This window comes from Muntiacus reevesi, chromosome 9 (genome assembly GCF_963930625.1).
Source record: "Muntiacus reevesi chromosome 9, mMunRee1.1, whole genome shotgun sequence".
Taxonomy (NCBI): Eukaryota; Metazoa; Chordata; class Mammalia; order Artiodactyla; family Cervidae; genus Muntiacus; species Muntiacus reevesi.
Window position 1 is genome coordinate 73,383,131 of NC_089257.1, and position 23,012 is coordinate 73,406,142.

A 23,012-nucleotide genomic window follows, 5' to 3' on the forward strand; every position below is an offset into this window, starting at 1 on the left:
ATGAGAAAAATTAAAGAACATCATTCACAAAAGTATGACTAATCTATGAATTTGTAACTGTTCTTAGGCAAGCTGCTTAACCTTTCTCAGTTGCAGTTTTCTTGGTAAAGCAAAAAAGGCTGAACTGTAAAGAGTTCTACAAATTCCTACTAGACCTAAGACTTTGTGATTTCACAGAATTCCACAATTTATGTTATCACTTAAATAACTGTGAATGCTATATAAGACTAAAGAACAGAGCAAATAATAAAAAGTGCCTTTATCATGGCATAAGGTTCAAATTATTCTCTAAATTCTGAATGCTCTCTTTAATTTCTTCCTGATTTAATTATATTAGAAGGTGCTGTGGATGGTAAAAACTCTTTGTGTTGAGGTATACAACTCAGTGAATTCCAAGAGGCACGCGGTACAGCTTGCCTACCAATCAGCCATCTCTCCCTTTCTCCTCGCTACGGAAACAGGAGAGGAGAGGTCCTCTTCTGGCCCCAGGAGATGAGTCATGAAGGTGGTTATCTCAGCACGTCCTGGTTATCTCAGCAGGTGGTTATCTCAGCATGACATTCCCTTTTAGCCAGCAACTGCTTTGGGAGTGGACAAGTGTGACCTGGTTCTGGCCAGGTCAATGAGGTAAAGGAATCTACAGGAGGTCTTGTGAGAAAAATTAATGAGACTAAATGATACTGAAAGAGAAAAAAAGAACACTTACCAAGGTACAATATCAAAATCATTCTGTGACTTCTGAAGGTGATCTTTTATTACTTCCCAGCCTAATTCTATTTTCCTCTTTTTGCAAGGTACACTGTGATCAGTAAGTTCTCTTTGTGTGGTTGTGCAAGACTGAGAAATCTCCAAGGATCTGGAATCTTCATTAAAAACCTGAAAAATAACAAAAGGAAAATATATTTAATATTGCTATTATTTCTAATAGTTCAATAGGAAAAAAATCTTCCTCCTCAGCTGATGATAAGGTTAGTCATAAAGAGTAACAAATTACTGAAATATATGGATATGACATATAGAAATAAACATTTTGCAGATAATAATGGCTCTCTAGAAAGCAGATATTACCAAGTAAAATATTAGCTATGCTGTTTGGGAAAATTTACTAAAAGCACCAAAACATCTAAGAGTAAATAAAAAATTCCAATTTTCAAAGGGATTAAGTCACAAATTTAGTGTTAAGAAAATATTTGACAAGTGAAATCTTCTTGCATGGTACCCAAATCTCTGGGGAAAATCTTTACTTAAGAAACATTAAGTCTCTATTTCATTTATTTCTGCTCTAATTTTTACGAATTCTTTCTTTCTACTAACTTCGGGTTTTGTTTATTCTTCTTTCTCTACCTCCTTTAGATGTAAGGTTAGGCTATTTATTTGAGATTTTTCTTATTTTCTGAGGTAAGCTTGTATTGCTATAAACTTAGATGTGTCTCATAGGTTTTATTTGTTTTCATTATTTTTTTAATAAATACATTTTATTGAAGTATAATTGACTTAACAATGTTTCAAGAGCACAGCAAAGTGATTCAGTTATACAAATACACATATATTATTTTTGAAATTACTTTCCATCATGGGTTATTACAAGATATTGACTATAGTTCCCTATGCTATACAGTAAACCTTTCTTGCTTGCTACATATCTACTTTTTAATTAGAAATCTACCATTCTAATCATATTAAGTCAAACAAATGGAATCAAATTTTCACAATTTTTTTAGTCAGGCAAAGATGCATGTTTTCTAAAATTTTTATATTTATAAATATTTAAAAGTATATATATAATTATTTTATAATTTTATAAAAATTTTATAAATATTTATATGTATGTATACAAAAGCTTTTCTACTACATTGATAAAGGCTTCAGAAAGAACATTAAAAAATGGAGTTGGAGAACATAAACTAAATGAAGTGGGAACACTGACTATGAAATAGAAAAAGTGAAACAAACTAGATAAAAGATCATTGAATAGTTCAGTTGCTTTTAAACATGACTGCTCTTATAAACATATTTGGAGCTCTGGAGGAAAAAAAGCAATATCTGAGCATTTGTATTTTTCAAAACATTTGAAGATAATTCTGATATGCAACTGGATTTTAAAAAGGAATAACAGGTTTTTCTACTAGATCCTAGTTTTGATAATACAGAATCCTATTACTTTTCTGTGGACCAATCATGATACAATGGTATTAAGTGAATAATAGTTACATAATCACAATAGTAAAGAATGTTTATCAGTTTTCACAATTAACAGTCAGACAAAAAATTAAAGATAATTACAATTGCAAGCCATACGGGAATGTGATTAACTTAACAATATAAAATAATTACACAATTTGCGGGGAGTCAGGCACATGCACATGCTTTTATCCACTCAGTCAGTCTATATCTTTTGGTTGGTGCATTTAATCCATTTACATTTAAGGTAATTATCAACAGAGGAACCTGGCAGGTTACAGTCCATGGGATCTCAAGAGTCAGACTTAGCAACTAAACCACCACCACAACCACCAATATGTATAATCCTATTACCATTTTCTTAATTGTTTGGGGTTTATTTTCTGTAGGTCTTTTCCTTCGCTTGTGTTTCCTGCCTAGAGAAACTCCTTTAGCATTTGTTGTAAAGCTAGTTTGGAGGTGCTGAGTTCTCTTGATTTATGCTTGTCTGGAAAGCCGTTGATATCACCATAAAATGTGAAGGAGCATCATGCTGAGTAGAGTATTCTTGGTTGTAGGTTCTTCCCTTTCTTCCCTTTCATCGTCATGCCATTCCCTTCAGGCTTGTAGAGTTTTTACTGAGAAATCAGTTGACAGCCTGATGGGAGTTCCTTGTATATTATTTGCTGTTTTCCCTTGCTTTTAGTATTTTATCTCTGCCTTTAATTTTTGTCAGTTTGATTACTGTCTCGGTGTGTTCCTCCCTGGGTTTATCCTTCCTGGGACTCTCTGTGCTTCCTGGACTTGGTTGACTTCCTTTCCCATGTTCAGGAAGTGTTCAGCTATTCTCTTCAAATATTTTCTTAGGTCCTTTCTCTCTCTGTTCTCCTTCTGGGACCCCTATAATATGAATGTTGGTGCATTTAATGTTGTCCAAGAGTTCTCTTAGGCTGTCTTCATTTCTTTTGATTTTCCCCCCTATTTTCGGTTCTGTGGCATTGATTTCCACCATTCTGTCCTCCAGGTCATTTATCCATTCTTCTGCCATAGTTATTCTGCTCTTGATTCCTTCTAGTGTGTTATTCATTTCTATTTGTTTGTTCTTTAGCTCTTCTAGGTCTTTGGTAAACATTTCTCACATCTTCTCAATCTTTTCTTCCATTCTTTTCCCAAGATCCTGGATCACCTTCACTATCATTATTCCAAATCCTTTTTCTGGAAGGTTGCCTATCTCCAATTCATTTAGTTGTTTTTCAGGGATTTTATCTTGTCCCTAATTCTCAGACATAACTTTCTGCTTTATCATCATGATTAACTTTCTGTAATATGGTTTTTGTTTTAGCTGCTATGAGACTGTGCTTCGTGCTTCTTCTGTCTGCCCTCTGATGGATAAAGCTAAGAGGCTTGTGTAAGCTTCCTGATGAGAGGGACTGGTGATGGGAAAAACTGGGTCTTGCTCTTGTGGGTAGGGCCTTGCAGCTTTAATCCAATTATCTGCCAATGGGCGGGGCTGCATTCCCTACCTGGTAGTTGCTCAGCCTGAGGGAGCCAGTCCTAGGGTCTATGGGCCCTATGGTATGGGTATGGTAGAGGGTTGATGCCAAGGGGGAACCTTCCAGTGCCCTTGTCCTTGCAGTGAGTCCCTGCCAACCCACAAGGCCCTCCAACACCATCAGGTAGTTTTGGTTGAGTCTCCTATGGGGTCACTGCTCCTGTTCTATGGGTCTTAGTGAGCACAAAATTTTGTTTGTGCCCTCCAAGACTGGAGTCTCTGTTTCCCTCATTCCTCTGGAAGGCCTATAATCAAATCCTGCTGGCCCTCAAGGCCAGATTCGCTGGGAATTCCCAGTTCCTTTGTCAGATCCCCACAATGGGAAGCCTTAGTTGTGGTTCAGAACCTTCACAATAGTGCAAGAACAACTTTGGTTTTACTGTTCTCCAGTCTGTGGGTGATCCACCCAGCAGGTGTGGGATTTGATTTTATCATGATTGAACCCCACCTACCGTCTCCCTGGGGCTTCTTCTTTGTCTTTAGACATGGGATATCTTTTCGTGGAGGGTTCCAGCACACTCCTATCCATGATTGTTCAATACTTAGTTGCAATTTTGGTGCTCTCACAGGAGGAGTTGAGCACACGTACTTCTACTCTGCCATCTTGAAATGGAAGCCCAGTTTTATTTATTTTTCAAATTTTATTTATTTACTTTTGGCTGTGCTGGGTCTTTGTTACTATGCTCAGGCTTTCTCTAGTGATGGCAACCAGGGGCTACTTTCTAGTTGAGGTGTCAGAGCTTCTTCTAGGTGAGGTATGAGAGCTTCTTATGGTGATGACTTTTCTTTTTGAAAAGCATGGGCTCTACAGTGTGTGGGCTCAGCTGTTTTAGCCAATGGGCTTAGTTGCCCCATGGCATGTGGAATCTTCCTGAACCAGAGATCAAACCTGTGCCCCCTGCACCAGTAGGTGGATTCATAACCACCTTAACTGGACCACCAGGAAAGTCCTCCAATAGGTTTTAGATAAACGAAATAGAGACTAAAAAAACAATAGAAAACATTATTGAAACTAAAAGATGGTTCTTGAAAAAATAAAATTGATAAACCTTTAGCCAGACTCATCAAGCAAAAAAAGGGAGGATGGGGGGAAAAAAAGAAAAAAAACGGGAGAGGGCCCAAATCAATACAATCAGAAATTAAAAAGAAGTTACAGCTAACACCAGAGAAATGTAAAGGATCATTAGAGACTACTATAGGCAACTATATGCCAATAAAATGGACAACCTAGAAAAAACAAATTCTTAGAAAGGTACAATCTCCCAAGACAGAACTGGGGAGAAACAGAAAATGTGAACAGACCAATAAACAGTAATGAAGTTGAATCAGTAATTTTAAAACTCCTAACAAGCAAAAGTCCAGCAACAGATGCCTTAACAAGTGAATTCTATAAACATTTACAGACTTAACAACTATCCTGAAACTATTTCAAAAAACTGTGGAGCCAGGAACAATTCTGAACACATTCTGTGAGGCCAATATCACCCTGATAGCAAAACCAGACAAATATATCATAAAAAGGAAAACTACAGACCAATATTACTGATGAACAGGTGCAAAAATCCACAACAAAATACTAGCAAAAAACATCCAACAATAGGTTAAAAAGATCATACCCTATGATCAAGTGGGATTTATCCCAGAAATGCAAGAATTTCTCAATATTTGAAAATCAGTAATATGTTATACCCCATTAACAAGATGAAAAATAAAAACCATATGATCATCTCAATAGATAGAATATAAAAAAACTTTGGATAAAACTCAACATCCATTTATAGTGAAAACTTCCTAGAAAGCAGACATAGAGGCTGAAAGCATTCCTCTGAGATCAGGAAAGAAAAGAATGTCCACTCTCACCACTTTTATATAACATGACTTTGAAAGTCCTAGGCATGGCAATCAGAGAAAAAAAAAAAGACTAAAGGAATCTAAATTGGAAAGGAAGAAGTAAAACTGTCACTGTTTTTGTGGATGACAGGATACTATATATGGAAAATCCTAAAGATGTCACCAGAAAAACTACAAGAGCTCATCAATAAACTGGGTAAAGATGTAGGATATAAAATTAATATACAGATATCTGTTACAATTGTATACACCAACAACAAACTACCAGAAAGTGAAATTAAGGAATAAGTCCATTTACCACTGCCTTAAAAAGAATAAAATACCTAGGAATAAACCTTTTGCCTACAGGAGGCAAAAAGCCTGTCCTCAGAAAACTGTAAGACTGATAAAAGAAACCACACACAACACAAACAGATAGAAAGATATGCTGTATTTTTGGATTGGAGAAACTTATATTATTAAAATGACCATATTACCCAAGGCAATCTATAGATTCAACAAAATCCTTATCAAAATGCCAAAGATGGACTTCCCTGGTACTCTAGTGATTAGGACTCCGTGTTTCTCCTCTAGGGGTGGGGGCGGGAGGGAGGAATGGTTTCAATCCCTGGTTGGGGAACTAAGATTCCTGCATGCTGTCTGTGGCCAAAACAAAATGACACTAATGATATTTTTCCCAGAACCAGAACAAATAACTTTAAAATTTGTATGGAAACACAAAAGACCTCAAATAGCCAAAACAGCCTTGAGAAAACAGAACAGAGCTGAAGGAAACACACTCCCTGCCCTCAGACTACACAGACTACAAAGGTTATGATAATCAAGGAGTACGGAACTGGCACAAAAACAGATACACAGATCAAAGGAACAGCGTATAGTCCAGAATAAACCGCTGTACTCATGGTCAGTTAATCTGTGACAAAGGAGACAAGAATATACAATGGAGAAAAGACAGTCTCTTCAATAAGTGGGGCTGGGGAAACTGGACAGCTACATGTAAAAGAATCAAATTAGAACATTCTCCAACACCATATTAAAAAAAAAATTGGATTAAAGACCTAAAAGACTGAATACTAAGAAACTCCTAGAGGAAAAAATAGGCAGAACACCCTTTGATATAGATCATAGCAATACTTTTTTTTTATCTGTCTCTTAAAGAAAAGGAAACAAAAACAAAATAAACAAATGAGACCTAATTAAACACAAGTTTTGAACACCAAAGAAAAGAACCCACAAAATAAAAATACAACCTACTGAATGGGAGAAAATGTTAGCAAATGATATGACTAGTAAGGGGTTAATAGCTAACATATATAAACAACTCATACAACTTATCAAACAAACAACCTGATTAAAAAATGGGCGTAAGGGGAAATTCCCTGGTGGTACAGGGAATAGGTATCTGCCTGCCAATGCAGGAGACATGGGTTCAATCCCTAGTATGGGAAGATTCCACATGCCACAGAGCAACCAAGGCCGTGCTCGACAACTCACTGAGCTTGTGTGCTGCAACGACTGAAACCCATGCACCTAGAGTCCGTACTCCGTAACAAGAGAAGCCACCACGGTGAGAAGCCAGTGTACTGCAATGAAGAGAAGCCCCTGCTCACCACAACTAGAGAGGGCCCATGTGCAGCAACAAAGACCCAGTGCAACCAAAAATAAAATAAATAAATAATAAGTTTTAAAAAATGGGCAGAAGACCTGAACAGACAATTTTTTAAAGAGGAAATGCAGATGACCTACAGGCAGGAGAAAAGATGCTCAGCATCACTAATTATCAGGGAAATGCAAATCAAAACCACATCACTCACAGCTGCCACAATGTGTATCATCGTCATCATCAAAAAGAACACAAATAACAAATGCTGGCAAGGACATGGGGAAAGGGGCCCCTTATACACTGGTGGTGGGATGTAAATTGGGGCAGCTAATGTGGAAAACAGTTTGATGGTTACTCAAAACACTGAAATCAGAATTACCCTACAACCCAGTAAAACTCTCCTGGGTATATAGCTATAAAAAACAAAAGTACCAATTTGAAAAGATTTTTGCAACCAATGTTTATAGCAGCATTACTTACAACTGCCAAGATATGCAAGCAACTTCAGTGTCCATCAAGAAATGAATGGATACATACCCACACACACAAAAGAACACTTCTCAGTCATAAAAAAGAAAGGTCTGCCATTTGCAGCAACACAGATAGACTTGGAAGGCATTTAAATGAAATAAGTCAGAGAAAGACAAATACTGTATGATATCAAGTACATGTGGAATCTAAAAACACAACAAACTAATGAATATAGCAAAAAAGTTGCAGATGCACAGATACAAACTAGTGGTTACGAGTAGGGTGTCTTAGTTGCTCAGTTGTGTCCAACTCTTTGTAACCTCATGGACTGTAGCCCGCCAGGCTCCTCTGCCCATGTAATTTTCCAGGCAAGAATATTGGAGTAGGTAGCCATTCCCTTCTCCAGGGGATCTTCCCAACTCAGGGACTGAACCCACGTTTCCTTCATTGCGGGAGGATTCTTTACTATCTGAGCCACCAGGTAAGGGTGTACCAGCTACCGAGTGGGAGTTTATTGTAAGGACATATTGTGTAACACAGGAAATACAGCTAATATTGTGAAGTAACAGTAAATGGAATATAACCTTTAAAAACTGTATTGAAAATAAAAGAAATTTTTAAATTTCTTCTATAGAGGAAAAAAACACTCAGCCATCACCTGATGAGCTGGTAAATAAAATGTAATATATCCTTACAACTGAATATTATTCAGCGATAATGAAACACTGATTCATGGTACAACATGGAAGAACCTTGAATACACTATGCTTAGTGAAAGAAGCCAGACACAAAAGACTGCACATTATATGATCCCATTTATACGAAATGACCAAAACAGGCAAATTGACAGAGGCAGAAAGTAGATTAGTGGCTGGCTGCTAGGAACTGGAAGAAGCAGGGAATTGAAACTGACTGCTAATAGGTACAAAGTTTATTTTGGCAGTGATGGAAAGGTCTGGAATTAGTGGTGATGGTTGCACAACACAGTGAAAATGTTAAAAAACACTGAATTATATATACTGTTTAAAATAATGAATTTTATGCCATGTGATTTTTAAATCAGTAGGGGAAAAAAAGAAACACATAGGGTTAGGATAACCTTATTTCCTGTACATAACTTTTTTAAGAATGGAAAAGTTCATCATCAGTTTTTACTAAGTTTATATTTGCAAGATAGTTATCTTGTAAGTTAAAAGGGCAATTCTAAATATTTATGGTGTTTCGAAAGGAATCAACATGTACAGAGTAATTTTATAGGTTTTTTACAGGCCTAATAAAAGGAAAATGAATAGGAAATTTCAAAATGTGACAAGATCTACTATACCTGGTGACAAATATCTGCCATCAATTCAATCAAGTTGTCCTTAACAGCAATATTACGAGATCCTGAAGTATATTTCCCTCTGCTTCCTATATGATTTATTTCATTAACTAGCAAATCATACAAGTTGTATAAAATACTTCTCCACTTTCTTGATTCATAAGCACCTGTAATGTTAAAAAATAATTAAATTAAAATATAATCTATATATACAACCCATTTGTACTGCCAACTCCCACAAAACCACTCAGTTGTTAAGGTGGAAACATTATAAGACATCTGGTGCAGTCTATTTACTACTAATGGCTCCTCTGACTGTATCCTTGACAAGTTCTACGTCCTAATGATGTCCACCTCACACTCAGTTAACTGTATATGCTTTGGGGAGAGAAGAAATAAAAGAAAGTTTGATTGAGATTTTGATTTAATTGGTGAAAGTTTGATAAGAATATGGAAGAATTTAAAAAAATACAATTAATAATCCCCTCTCTTATATGAGAACCAACTTCTCTGCATGCCTTTGTTTAACAGAAAAACATTACCAATATCTTCAACAAGTGTACAAATAACATGTTATCCAGACACCTCATCGTCATCTCTCCTCTTTCCCTAGACACACTCCAGTCAACTTATGTCTCTTAAAAAAATGCTTACTCTACAAAATCTCATGAGTGTACCAGAATACTCACAATTCTGATCTAACAAGTATGAGGAACAAACAGTGGGGCAATTACTTTCCACAAACAAAGAACCTATTTAAATTCTACTAATGAATTTAATTTAAGCTATTTAAGAACTTAATACAATCCATTAATGTAGTCTAAAACTGTATAAGCATTTCTGACAGCCTTATCATCTGCCAATTTTCAATTCATCCTAAACATGCATTTAACTAAAACCCTAAACATATCACACCTTGCCCTAATAAGCCTAATTTTCCTTCTGGTGAGAGCTATATGAAAGATGAAAAACTGAAAAAAGTCACTATTCTTTGACCTATAGTCATTTCATGGGCTATAAACACATCTAACTATGTATACTAGAAGAACCACAAAACACACACAGCTGATTGTGATAAGGTCATTACCCTGGTGGCTCAGATGGTAAAGCTTCTGCCTAAAATGTGGGAGACCCGGGTTCAATCCCTGGGTCGGGAAGATCTCCTGGAGAAGGAAATAGCAACCCACTCTGGTACTCTTGCCTGGAAAATCCCATGGGCGGTGGAACCTGGTAGGCTACAGTCCATGGGATGGCAAAGAGTTGGACACGACTGAGCGACTTCACTTTCACTTTCAAGGTCATTACACTAACCATGATGAATTGGGTTAAAAGCTAGTACAAGCCAGTCAAAACATAGCCTAAGCATGAGTGAACTCATTCAATTCCGGTTATACCCACTAAAATTCTTGTCTACTGAATGGAACTACACCATCCAAACAATACTCTCTTGATGATAGATTAACCTAAAGAAATGAAGGGAGGATAAGTCATTTATTTTCAGTTTCCCTAGCAAACAGAAGCCTGGAATAACTATGAGGTTTGAGGCAATATGTATTTATCTTCATTGGGAACTGACATCTAGTTGGTTCAGTCCATATTTATCTATTTTATTTTTCTAATAAAAGCAATACATATGTAGATAAACAAGATCTTGCCTTCTCTGTGCCACACCTCTTAGCACCTAATTATTACTACATAATCAGCTCCTAGAGGAAACAGTGTCTCATCTTTGTACTCATAAAATGCAGAACTGTACTAAACAAATGGCAATGCATGATAAGATTTGTTACCATAGTTTCCATTTTTTTTTTTAAGAAAGTGAAAAATATCCTCATGACTAATTCTATTACCATGCATAACAATCCAGAGGAAGGTCATAACCTCCTAATTATACAGATTTTATACTTAACCCTTTGTGTATCAATAAAGAAACAAATTCAAAATAGCAAAAACTTTCTTTATACCTTTATCTTGAGTTTTGGCTCCCTTTGGATGATGAATATAAATTTGTAGCTGAAATAATTCAATAATTACTTCTTTTAAGGAATTATTAAGTCTCTGTTGAGTCCAAATATAAAGTAAGGTAGGAAGAATTTCATCTCCTAATTCACACACTCGAATTCGAAAGTTAACAGACAAAGTCTTGAGGAAGATAATAAATGCTGCTAAGATATGATTTAGACCTGCAGGGCTCTTTTCTTGTCTGTAACATAAAATAAAAAGACTTACTACAACAGGGGAAAATGCACAAACTGAAGACAGTTATGAAGCTGCACACTGAAAGAAAAAATTTGATATCCAAATAATAACCCTACTTTCAGACTTGTTCAGAAGAAAAAAAAAATCATAGCAGCATTGCATAGCAACAGCAAAAAACAGTTCTTAATTGGCACTAAGAGATCTGTTCCCTCTCCCTGCTGCTAAAACACTGTCTAAAAATAAACTAATTCATAATACCTACCACTTACAAAATAGTTCACATTATAAGCTGGGTAATGCCAGATAGTAAGATATTGATATTTCCAAAACACATCCCCATTTCATTTTATTCTTAGCACATTATACCTATCTTCAAAAATGGGGAAAATAAAAATACTTAGAGGCCATAAAGCTTTCTCTGTTATTAAAAAAGCAAGACATCTCCCCACTCAAGAACATTACTTCATGTTCTGCATATTGAATACTCAGGAAGTACTGGACCTAACACTTTCTTAGGGAATCCACTAGTTCTACTATAACAGGTCCAATATTTCCTTATGATTGGTAAAAAATTGTAGTTACTGAATATAAAACACAGTCCTGTAAAAGGATCAGATGGATTTCCAATACAAAACAAAAATAGATTAGATTACCGTGCCTGCTGAATAGCCTTAGAAAAAAAATCCAAAAATTTGGGATTTAATCCATCCGTCTGCGAACAGCATCCTTTGGTCACAACTTGAATTATTCTTGCCACCAAAACTCTATTAATGTCTTGTGAAGGTTTAAGATATAGACTGCAATACACAGAGAACAATTCTTAAAAAAAAAAAAAAAAAAAAAAGTATTAGTTATGTTTTTAAAAAGAAAACTATCAAAACATTTAACTTAATTAAATGCCACAATTCAAATTTCAGTAATCCCATAAACAAAACATTAAAAATTATACTAATTTATATTTAATACAGTTAAAGAATCCCATCAATATTTAACTTTATAAATTAACCTCTCTCCAATACAGGAACAGGGCTTCCTCGGTGGATCAGTGGTAGAGACTCTGCCTGCCAGTGCAGGAGACACAGGTTTGATCCCTGAACCAGGAAGACCCCACGTGCTGCAGAGCAGCTGAGCCTATGTGCCCCAACTACTGAGGCCCACGTGCCCTGGAACCTGTCCTCTGCAGCAAGAGAAGCCACTGCAGAGAGAAGCCCAGGCACCACAACTAAAAAGCATCCCCTGTTCGCCACGACTAGTGAAAAGTCCCCCAGCAACAAGGACCCAGCACAACCAAAAATAAATAAATAAATAAAAATCATTTAAAAAAAAAAAAAAAGACCAGAATAACTATAGGCAGCAAAGTATCTGAACAAGTTTAAGAGCCAGACCTCAGACTTAATTCTCTATTCCTAAATTTCTTTGGGTAGGCCCAACAAAGCACTTGAGACAGTGTGTTTTCCACAGTTTTATACTGTTCTATGCTAGTTGCCTAATAATGTGTGTAAAGTGTGTCAGGAAGTGTGAAAGGAATGACACTTTATGCTATTTTCAATCTAACAAATTAAAATACCAGGGGACTTCCCCAGTGATCCAGTGGCCAAGACTCCACACTCCAAATGCAGGGGGTCCAGGTTCAATCCCTGGTCAGGGGACTAGATCCCATATGCTGCAACTAGGAGTTGGCATGCTACAACTAAAAAGATATTACATGCTCCAGCTAAAAAGATCCCACATGCCACAACTAAAAGATCCTACACGCCACAAAGAAGACAGAAGATCCCATGTACCACAGTTAAGACCTGGTGAAGTCAGATAAATGTAAAAAAAAAAAAAAATAGAATACCAGTTATATGGATACTGACAGAAGACATGAGATTCCTAATCAGAGAAAAAGGACAATTTCTCACAGCAATGATGGGTATCCAGAGTAGCCAGAATGAGTAGAGTAGCTGATGAGTAGCCAGAATATCTTTATTTTTTTTTTTTAATTTATTTTTAGCTGTGCTGCATCTTCACTGATGCGAGCAGGGGAGACTCTCTAGTTCCAGTGAGCGGGCTTCCCACTGAAGTAGCTTCTCTTGTTGCAAAGCACGGGCTCTAGGGCGTGTGGATTTCAGGAGTTGCAGCTTCCGGGCTCTAGAGCACAGGCTCAACAATTGTGGTGCATACTCTCAGCTGTTCTGTGGCATGTGGGACACTCCCAGCTCAGGGATCGAACCCATGTATCCTGCATTGGCAGGCTGATTTTCTACCACTGAGCCACTAGGGATGTCCAGAATCAGCTTTTTGTTTCTATAATTTTTCTTTATTGTCTTCTGTATTCATTGATTTCTGTTATTCTGCTTGAAATCTTTGGATTTTTCTTTTTCTAGTTCTTGAGATGGAATCTAAGGTATATATTGATATATTTATACTTGGAATTCAAGGTATATATATATATATATATAAATACATACACACATACTTGATATCATTTCTTCTTTTCTAATGTAGGCATTTTATGCTATAAACTGCTCTCTCAACATTGTCAACATTTGTGAGATGTGACTAAAGTAGTGTTTAGAGAAAAATTTATTATATTAAATGCATGTATTGGGAAAGAAGGTCTCAAATCAATGATCTAAGTTTAAGAAACTAGAGAAGAAATGAAACCCAAAACAAACAGAAGGAACCAAAAATGGTAAGATCAGAATCTGTAGTGAAAGAGGCAATATCACAACAGAGCCTAAGCATATTAAAAGGATGATAAGACAATATTTAAGAACTTTACACTCATACTTTCAACAACTTACATGAAATGAACAAATTCTTAAAGAAACAAATAATCAAATATCACTGAAATATTTATCCTAAATATATTGCATAACCTAAATCTTGCATCTATTAAAGAAACCAAGTTCATAGTTAAAAACCTTACAACAACCACGACCTCCAAATTCAACCCAATAATATATAAAATAGATAATACATCATGCCCTAGTAGGGTATATAGCAGGAACACAAGGTTTGAGTCAACCTATGAAAAACTAATCAACATAACTCACCATTATCAATAAACTAAGACAAAAAGCTCTATAATTATCTCAATATATGCAGGAAAAAATTTAACCTAATTCAATAACCATTCATGATAAAAATGAGCAACCAGAATAGAAGGAAATGTCCTCAGCCTGTATCAACAGCTAACATGCTAATGAGCAAACACTGAATTGTTCCACCTAAAACCAGGAAAAGGACAAGAAAGGATGTCTGTTCTCACCACTCCTAATCAAAATCATATTGGAGGAAAAACTATTTAAACTCTTAGAAGAAAATAGAGGGGGAAAGTTTCATGACATTGGATTTGGCAATGAGTTCTTGGAAAAGACCCCCAAAGCACAGGCAACGAAAGAAAAAATAGATAAACTGTATTCATCAAATCAAAACCTTTCGTGCATCAAAGGACACTACCATCAGAATTAAAGGCAATCCACAAAAGTCTGTATAGTCTAAGCTATGATTTTTCCAGTGGTCATGTACAGATGTGAGAGGTGGACCATAAAGAAGGCTGAGTGCCAAAAAATTAATGCTTTCGAATTATGGTGATGGAGAAGCCTCTTGAGCATTCCTTCTTCAGCAAGAAGATCAAACCAGTCAATCTTAAAGGAAATCAACTCTGAATAATCACGGAAAAGACTGATGCTGAAGCTGAAGCTCCAATAGTCTGTCCACCTGATGTGAAGAACTGACTCATCGGAAAAGACCCTGATGTTGGGAAAGACTGAAGGCGGGAGGAGAAGAGGACGACAGAGGATGAGCTGATTAGATGGCATCACTGACTCAACGGACATGAGTTTGAACAAACTTCACTCCAGGAGTGAAGGCCAGAGAAGCCTGGTGTTCTGCAGTCTGTGGGGTTGCAAAGAGTCAGATGTGACTTAGCAACTAAACAACAACAAGGAATTATTGCAGGAAGCACACTGACTGAAACCACCCACCCTGGCCAGACACCACAGTAACCATTTGCATGAGTTGTTTTATGAAGGAGGGCCTGGTAAGGAACACAGAGCTATTAAGCCACCACCAACTGGAAGAGTCCATTGGAGACGGGGACGACAGAGGACGAGATGGTTGGATGGCATCACCGACTCGATGGACATGAGTTTTTGAGCAAGCTCCAGGAGTTGGTGATGGACAGGGAAGCCTGGTGTGCTGCAGTCCATGGGGTCGCAAAGAGTTGGACATGACTGAGCGACTGAACTGAACTGAACTGGAAGAGTTCGGGAAAGGTCAAAAGGTGACACCATGTGTCTAACCACCTCCCAGAATCCTTCTCGCTGACATCCATCTTGGACAAGCAATGGTTGCACCGCCAGGAAGGACTCTGAGTCAGAATGACTGACCAAAGACAACCTGGAAACTAACCCCATCACCATAAACTCCGAGACTGCAAGCCACATGGCAGAGCAGTTCTCCTGGGTTCCCTAACCCTACTGCTCTCTGCCTGAGCGCCTCTTCCCAATAAAATATCTTGCTTTTTCAGCACATGTGTCTCCTTCAACAATTCATTTCCAAGTGTTAAGACAAGAGCCCACTTTCAGGCCCTGGAAGGGGTCCCCCTTCCTGCAACAGAATGGGAGAAAATATTTCCAAACTATGTATCTGATTAGGGATTAATATTCAAAGTATATAAAGAACTCCTACAATCCAACAACAACCAACCTTATAAAAACTGGCCAAAATATTTGAATAGACTTTTGTCTAGAAATGATATACAAATAGCCAAATAAGCATATGAAAAGTTTGACATCACTAGCCATTAAAGAAAGATAAACCAAAATTACAATGAGATACCACTTCCCATATATTTACCTTACATTAGGATGGCTATTATCAAAAAAAAGAAAGAAAATGAAGTGCTGGTGAGGGTGTGGAGAAACTGAAACACCTGTCCATTGCTCGTGAATATATAAAATGGTGTAGCCCTTGTGGGAAACAGTATGGTGAGTAGTTAAAAAATTAAACATAGAATCACCACATGATGCAGCAATTTCACTTCTGAATATATACCCAAAAGAAATGAAAGCAAGGACACAAAGAGCTATTTGTACACCCATGTTTATAACAGCATTATTCACAGTAGCCTAACATACTAACAACCCAAGTGTCCAATGACAGATGAATGGGTAAAGAAAATGTAGTATACATAAATGATGGAATATCACTAAGACTTTAAAAGGAAGAAAACTCTGATGAATGCTACAACATGTGAACATTATGCTAAGTGAAATAAGTCATTCAGAAAAAGACAAATATTGTAGAATTTCATTTATAGGAGCGAGAGTAGTCAAATTCACAGAGACAGAAAGTAGAATAGTTGCCAAGAGCTGGAGGAGGAAGTAGGGCAGGTTCTTATTTAGTGGATACACTTTCAGTTTAGGAAGAAGAAAAAAGTTCTAGAAATGAGTGGTGACGGTTGCACAACAATGAATATCCTTAATACCACTGAATTGTATACATAAAAATGGTTAAAATAGTAAATTTTATGTTATGCATATCTTATCATTAAAAAATACTGAGGTCCTAGCCAATATAAGGCAAAAAAAGAAATCAGGCCACATGGCTCAGTAAAACAAAAGAACCAAAAAAAAAAAAGAAGAAAGAAAAAAAAAAGTAAAAGAGGAGTTAGACCTAATAAGTGAGTGATTTTAGCAAGGTTCCAGATCGGTATGGTATTTATGAACAATATGGAAAAGAAAATGCTTTTAAAAGACAGTAAAATTTACCAACTACAGCAGTATAAATCTAACAAAACTATACAAATTCTGCAAATGCTGACAAATCAAAAACGACCTAAATAAATGGAGAGATATATCATGCTCATGGACTGGAAGAGTCTATGTTGTTAAGATGTCTAGCTCTCCTAAATTGTTCAACAGGGTCAAAACAATCCAAATAAAACTCCTGCAGGACTTTTTGTGGAGAAGGCAATGGCAACCCACTCCAGTACTCTTGTCTGGAAAATCCCATGGACGGAGGAGCCTGGTAGGCTGCACTCCATGGGGTCACTATGGGTTGGACACAACTGAGTGACTTCACTTTCACTTTTCCCTTTCATGCATTGGAGAAGGAAATGACAACCCACTCCAGTATTCTTGCCTGGAGAATCCCAGGGACGGGGGAGCCTGGTGGGCTGCTGTCTATGGGATCACACAGAGTCGGACACGACTGAAGCAACTTGGCACCAGCAGCAGGACTTTTTGTAGAAATTAACATGCTGATTCCAAAATATATACAGAAATGTTGGTTTAGTCTTAGACCATCTTCTCATCTCATATTAAACTCCCTACCTAGACAATTTCATCCATAACAATGGCTTCAATAGCCACCTCTACCAAATATATTTTGAATGTAAACACCTCTTGAGCAGAGTTTCATTAGAGAAGTAAATTTCAGAGAAGGTAACTAACTAGAAAAATTCAAAACAATCAATCAAAACAACTGATTATTACAAGTGGAAGTAGTTTCCTTAAAAATAGAGAGAATTTCAGAGAACGTGCCAGAGGATGGAATCATTATATAGAGACTAGAGGAATTATTGCCTATTTTTCAGAGAGACTCATCATTACAAGTAATAATCTAAAATGTACTAATATCCTAAATATTTAGGCTGAACTATTTTGGTGACAGATGTGTTGAAGTATCCTAGACATCACTGGCCTATTCTCCAAAGGCTTTCTGAGGCCCTGTTTGAGACACAACTTCCTCTGTGTTCAGAAAAACAGCAAAGGCCCCAGATATATAAGAAATTAAGCAATAGCTGAGAAGACATTTATTCATGTAGGAACAGTAGAATACAGTGCAGGGCACTGATTAGGTCATGGCTTTAGAGTCCATAAACATCTTATTTTGAAATGATAAATTGACAGTAAAAAAAAAATACAGATAAATGTTTATTAAGTTATCACAACTTTCACTTCTCAATGAAAAATACCGAGTTTCTAAATTTTCAGAGGCAACTATATTAGAAGACTTTGACACCTGGCTTAAAGTCACCTCGTTAAAGCCAAATACCATATCCACCCACTTAGCCCACCCCGAGCCAGAAATACTCTACCTCTGAAATCAATAAACTCAAATACTTCGGTCTCTGACCAAATTTCCTTTGTGGTCACATAGTACTTCTCACCTAGAAACTGTCAACAATACCTCGCTGGCATCCATCCCACTCTACCTACCTTCTAAGTCACTGAGTCCTATATAATCTATTATAGTATTTTTCGGTAAAGAATCCACCTGCAATGCAGGAGACCTGGGTTCAGTCCCTCAGTTGGGAAGATCCCCTGGAGCAGGGCATGGAAACCCACTCCAGTATTCTTGTCTGAAGAATCCCAATTGACAGAGGAGCCTGGCGGGCTACAGTCCATGCGATCGCAAAGAGTCAGACACAACTGAGTGACTAAGCACCGCACAGCACCTTACCAGTGACCTGCTAACTGCGTAATCCAATGGATGCTTCTGTCTCTTACTACCTCTACAACACTTGAAACGCCACACCTCTTCCAACGTGAAACTCTCTTGCTTTCCCTTTTATGACGCCTCTCTCTCTTGGTTTTCTTCTTTCTACTCTAATCATTGTTGAGTTTAGGTGTCACTGATCTGTGAACTCACTTCCTTCTAACTTTTGGTTTACTTTGTTTTTTTCTGTCATTTGACTGCCAAGTCTTTGAGGAAAGGTATGGCATCTTTCAATTCTGCAATTTAAGTTCTGATAGCAGGCACCAAATACATTATTAGTGACAACAATTTAGGAAGTACATAATATATAAAAACTGTTAAAATCTATAACCATTTAATTTTACCAAGGTACTGTTAAACTGTGAGGTCATTTGGGAGATATATATAGTCTCTCAATGTTCTTTTGGTGAAATTTCATTTCACAAGGAAAAAAGTCACAAACAACAAACTTCAAAACATACCAAGCCACTGTTGCTGAGATATTTCACACCAGTATTTCCTCACCGAAAGAATGTCCTTCAGCAATATATTGCTACAATCAGATCCATAAATAGCACCATGGGATGAATCTTTCACTGTATCCATGATATAATTCAACAGTTCCTGACATTTCAGCCTGGGTGCTCCTATTTAAAAATAAACAAGTAGAAACATAAACCTCAAGGAAAATATGTTAAGGACGCTTGGAACAGCAATTGTATGAACCTCCTTCTCATAAAAGAGTGATTAGAAAATTATGGCCCTTGGGGCAAAATTCAGCCAACCATCTGTTTTTTAAAACAAAGTTTTATCAGACCACAGACATATCTATTAACTTACATATTGTTTATGGCTACTTTCATGCTAAAATGGCAAAGTTGAGCAGTTGAGACAGAGACGACATAGCCTGCAAAACTCAAAAACATTTCTATCTGGTCCCTTTGCCAATCTGCTATTCTGCCAAATCAGTAGGATTATATAACAAAAACAATCATTCACTCTATCCTTAATAATTCACAATTTCTGACATTAGACCTAAAATGATTCAACGTTTCTTGGTGTTTTTAATAAAAATCTGAATTTATTAGAATAAGACATTAAGGAGACTACTATTTACTTTGAAAAGCAAAATTAAAGTCCTATAATAGCATTTATTGCATACAAATATATAAGGCTATAATTTTTAGTTTTGTTTATTAGAGGTCCTGAAAGCTTTGTATATATATACACATATATACATTTTATATAATATACATATATAATGGATATATTTTTAAAGGTAACAAAATACATTTAAAAATTACTTAGTTATTTTTGTTACAGTAAATCATGCTAGTGTCACAGCTGAAATTTTTCATATTTCACTATTAACAACCTTAAAATTGCATACATATTTTTTGTTGTAAGCTACGAGCAAGTCATTATGTACATCTGAATATATACTAGTTTAGGGTTTTTTTATCATAAGACTAGTTGTATTCAGTATATAAGTGTGGTAAATAAAAATACACTGGTACAACTAAAAAAATCATTGCTCCTTGGCCTTTTGGCTAAAATATTATTTTTACTAATGACTTGTATTATAATTTTAGAAATCTGGCTAGTGATGAAATGCACAATCATAATATCCTCTGCTGTAACACCCTGTGCATTTCTCTCTTATAGTCTTTGTAACATTTTCTTAACTATAACTTCTGTCATAGTTGAACAATATTTGCTTACTGGTTCCTTTCCAGCTACCTCTTTTTTTCTCATCTCTGTTTCTTTCATCAAATCTTAGATGTTAAGCAAGTCTGGCAAAATTTAGACATGTGTTAAATTCCCATCAACCCTCAAACCATTTGAAAAAAAAATTTAAGAAGTGAGACAACATGACAGTAGCAGCCTGGTCTTGTTCTGAGTTTAACAATGTTTAAGTTACAAAGTGAAACTCGAAAGAAAAAAAAGCCTTAAATAAAAAGACACTTTATACTTGATCTTAGCCAAAAGGCCGAGAAGCAATTAAAAAAAAATACACTTTAAAATGTGATCCCCATTGTTAATTTTGCAATAGAAGGGTTTTTTTCACTTTAAAGCAAAATTCTAAGCTGCATACTTTTCTGATGGGCTATAAATGAGCTACAAGTATCTTTCATTCAATCATAAACTCTGTAAGACCAGATTAAGATCTATTAAGAGCCCAGCAGTAGTAGCCAAGAATACAAAGTTTAATAGATGCAGAAAAAAGCAGGTGCAAAAACATTTCAGTGTGGTTTTCTTTTGTCTGCACTGGAGTCTCTTCTCAGGACTTGGAGCTATCCACATGAAATGGCATCTCAAAGGAGATAGAAAACTAAATTTTTGTTAAAGCCATTGTCTTTAGACTCAACTTTCATCCTACCATTACTAACAATTCTATAACCTTCTACTTAATAATGTTTACCCGTAATCAGCTTTTCTGATTCTTAAACTAAACCTGGCATCACAAAGTCACTTTCTTATTTGTGAAGAGTAAACAGTTTGAGTCCAAGTTCCTAAACAAATATTTCTGCTTCTAGCTTTTTAGCATTGTATGACAACCATTTCCTTACAGAAAGCAATTTCTGTATTCTGGTTCAAAAATATCAGCTTTTCAAAACATTAACCGTGTAAGTATAAAATAAGAGCCATGCAGCTCATCAGGAGCAAAAAAGAACTTGTCTTCTTTTTTTTTTATTTATAATAAGCACAGGGCTACTTGAGTATGGGTTCTGACTGCCAAAAAAGTTAATTGATCTTAGAATGAATTTGTTAAAGTATAGAATAAAATATATCCAAGCCCTGTTCCACTCCATACCAATCAGAATATGCCTATAACACTGAGTCCCATACATTTTAAGAGAGAGAATTAAACTGAAGAAGATTTAGAAAAGTGATACAAAAGTAGGCCATATGAACTAAAGGAAGCAGGTCTGTTTAGCTTATAGAAGAGGACTCAGAAAATATCATGTCTAACTTCAAATATCTCAAAGGACGTCATATTAAAAAGATCAGTATTTTTTGTATTATCTCAGAAAATAGAAGCAGTAACAAACAGACAAGTTTTCCCAACTATGAGAACTACTCTAAGATAGAAAAGAAAGTCTCAAAAGGTATGTTTAATCATTGAGACCATCTAAGTGCCAGGGATATATAGATGGGATTCAAGAAAAATGGGTAGATGAAATAATTTTTTTTCCCAAGCTATAACGAGTAGACTCCTGCCACGCCAAGTCCATAACTGAGTTCCTGTTACAGAAGCCTCTGGAAACTCATTTCTTTCTAAACTGCAGCTGATACAGAAAAAAAGAAGGATGTAATTCTGTCTGCCAGCGGAAGCAGAGGCAATGGAGATCGCATTTCAGACCCAGTGGCCGCCAGCAGCCTAGACACCTGCATGTGACGAAAGGATGGGGATCCAGAAGGAGCTGAGAGGTGCGTTAAGTGTTCAGATTTAAAAGGCTGATCAAACCATCCTTCAAGCTACAAAAGCACCTTTGAAAACCATGACATTATCTTTTAGAGTAAAAAAAAAATTGTTAATTTAGTCGCTCAGTCATGGACTGTAGACGGCCAGGCTCTTCTGTCCATGGGACTTCCCAAGCAAGAATACTGGAGTGGGTTGCCATTTCCTTCTCCAGAAATGATATTTTTTAATTCTTTCAACCCTGAGATCCTATCATTCTATGCTTGAATAACAGGCTTCCCTTGTGGCTCAGCTGGTAAAGAATCCACCTGCAATAAAGGAGTCCTGGGTTCAATCCCTGGGTTGGGAAGATCTCCTGGAGAAGGAAAAGGCTATCTACTCCAGTATTCTGGCCTGCAGAATATTGTATAGTCCATGGGACTGCAAAGAGTCAGACATGACTGAGCGACTTTCAAATTCACTTTTTCACTATGCTTGTATAAATTCCTCCAAATATTTGAAGCTATAATAATAAAAATCATTATATGTACTAGAAATCAGAGTTAGTACTCAACTTTTATCTCATCCTATTCAGACCCAACTCATGAAACAATAGCCCATTAAGCCACGTAACAGCACTTACTTTTATTTGCACATTTGATGAAGAATTTGACCAAGCTACTGATTTCTTGCATCTTTTTCTGCCTGGTGGCTTGTGTTGAGGCTGATACATTTTGTCTTGCTGTTCTCAGACATTCTGTTTCTTTCTGAATATATTTCTGTAAAAACCTTCAAAAACATGAAATGGAATTCCAGAAACTTGTTAAATACTAACATTATTTTAAAAGTTTCAAAATGTTCTTCATGCCATCATAAAGAGCATTTTTAAATCACACTTCTTCAAACAATGTACACTAACCAAAACAATTACATTTCCAAGGCCAAGCCCTCAACACCAATTTAAAGTCTGGTCTACAAA

The 23,012-nt window shown here is 36.4% G+C and overlaps 1 protein-coding gene across 3 annotated transcripts in view; it reads right to left on the reverse strand.

The window, feature by feature from the left end:
• The window catches only part of ATM (ATM serine/threonine kinase), a 136,159-nt gene that overhangs the window by 110,579 nt on the left and 2,568 nt on the right, over positions 1–23,012 (reverse strand). For all 3 annotated transcript variants that reach the window (XM_065944050.1, XM_065944048.1, XM_065944049.1), the window contains exons 3-8: positions 22,677–22,822; positions 19,113–19,277; positions 11,811–11,976; positions 10,923–11,161; positions 8,962–9,125; positions 707–876 (exon numbers count right to left, since the gene is read on the reverse strand). In XM_065944050.1, the coding sequence (XP_065800122.1) occupies positions 707–876; positions 8,962–9,125; positions 10,923–11,161; positions 11,811–11,976; positions 19,113–19,277; positions 22,677–22,822 (1,050 nt within the window). The remainder of the gene's footprint in view (positions 1–706; positions 877–8,961; positions 9,126–10,922; positions 11,162–11,810; positions 11,977–19,112; positions 19,278–22,676; positions 22,823–23,012) is intronic.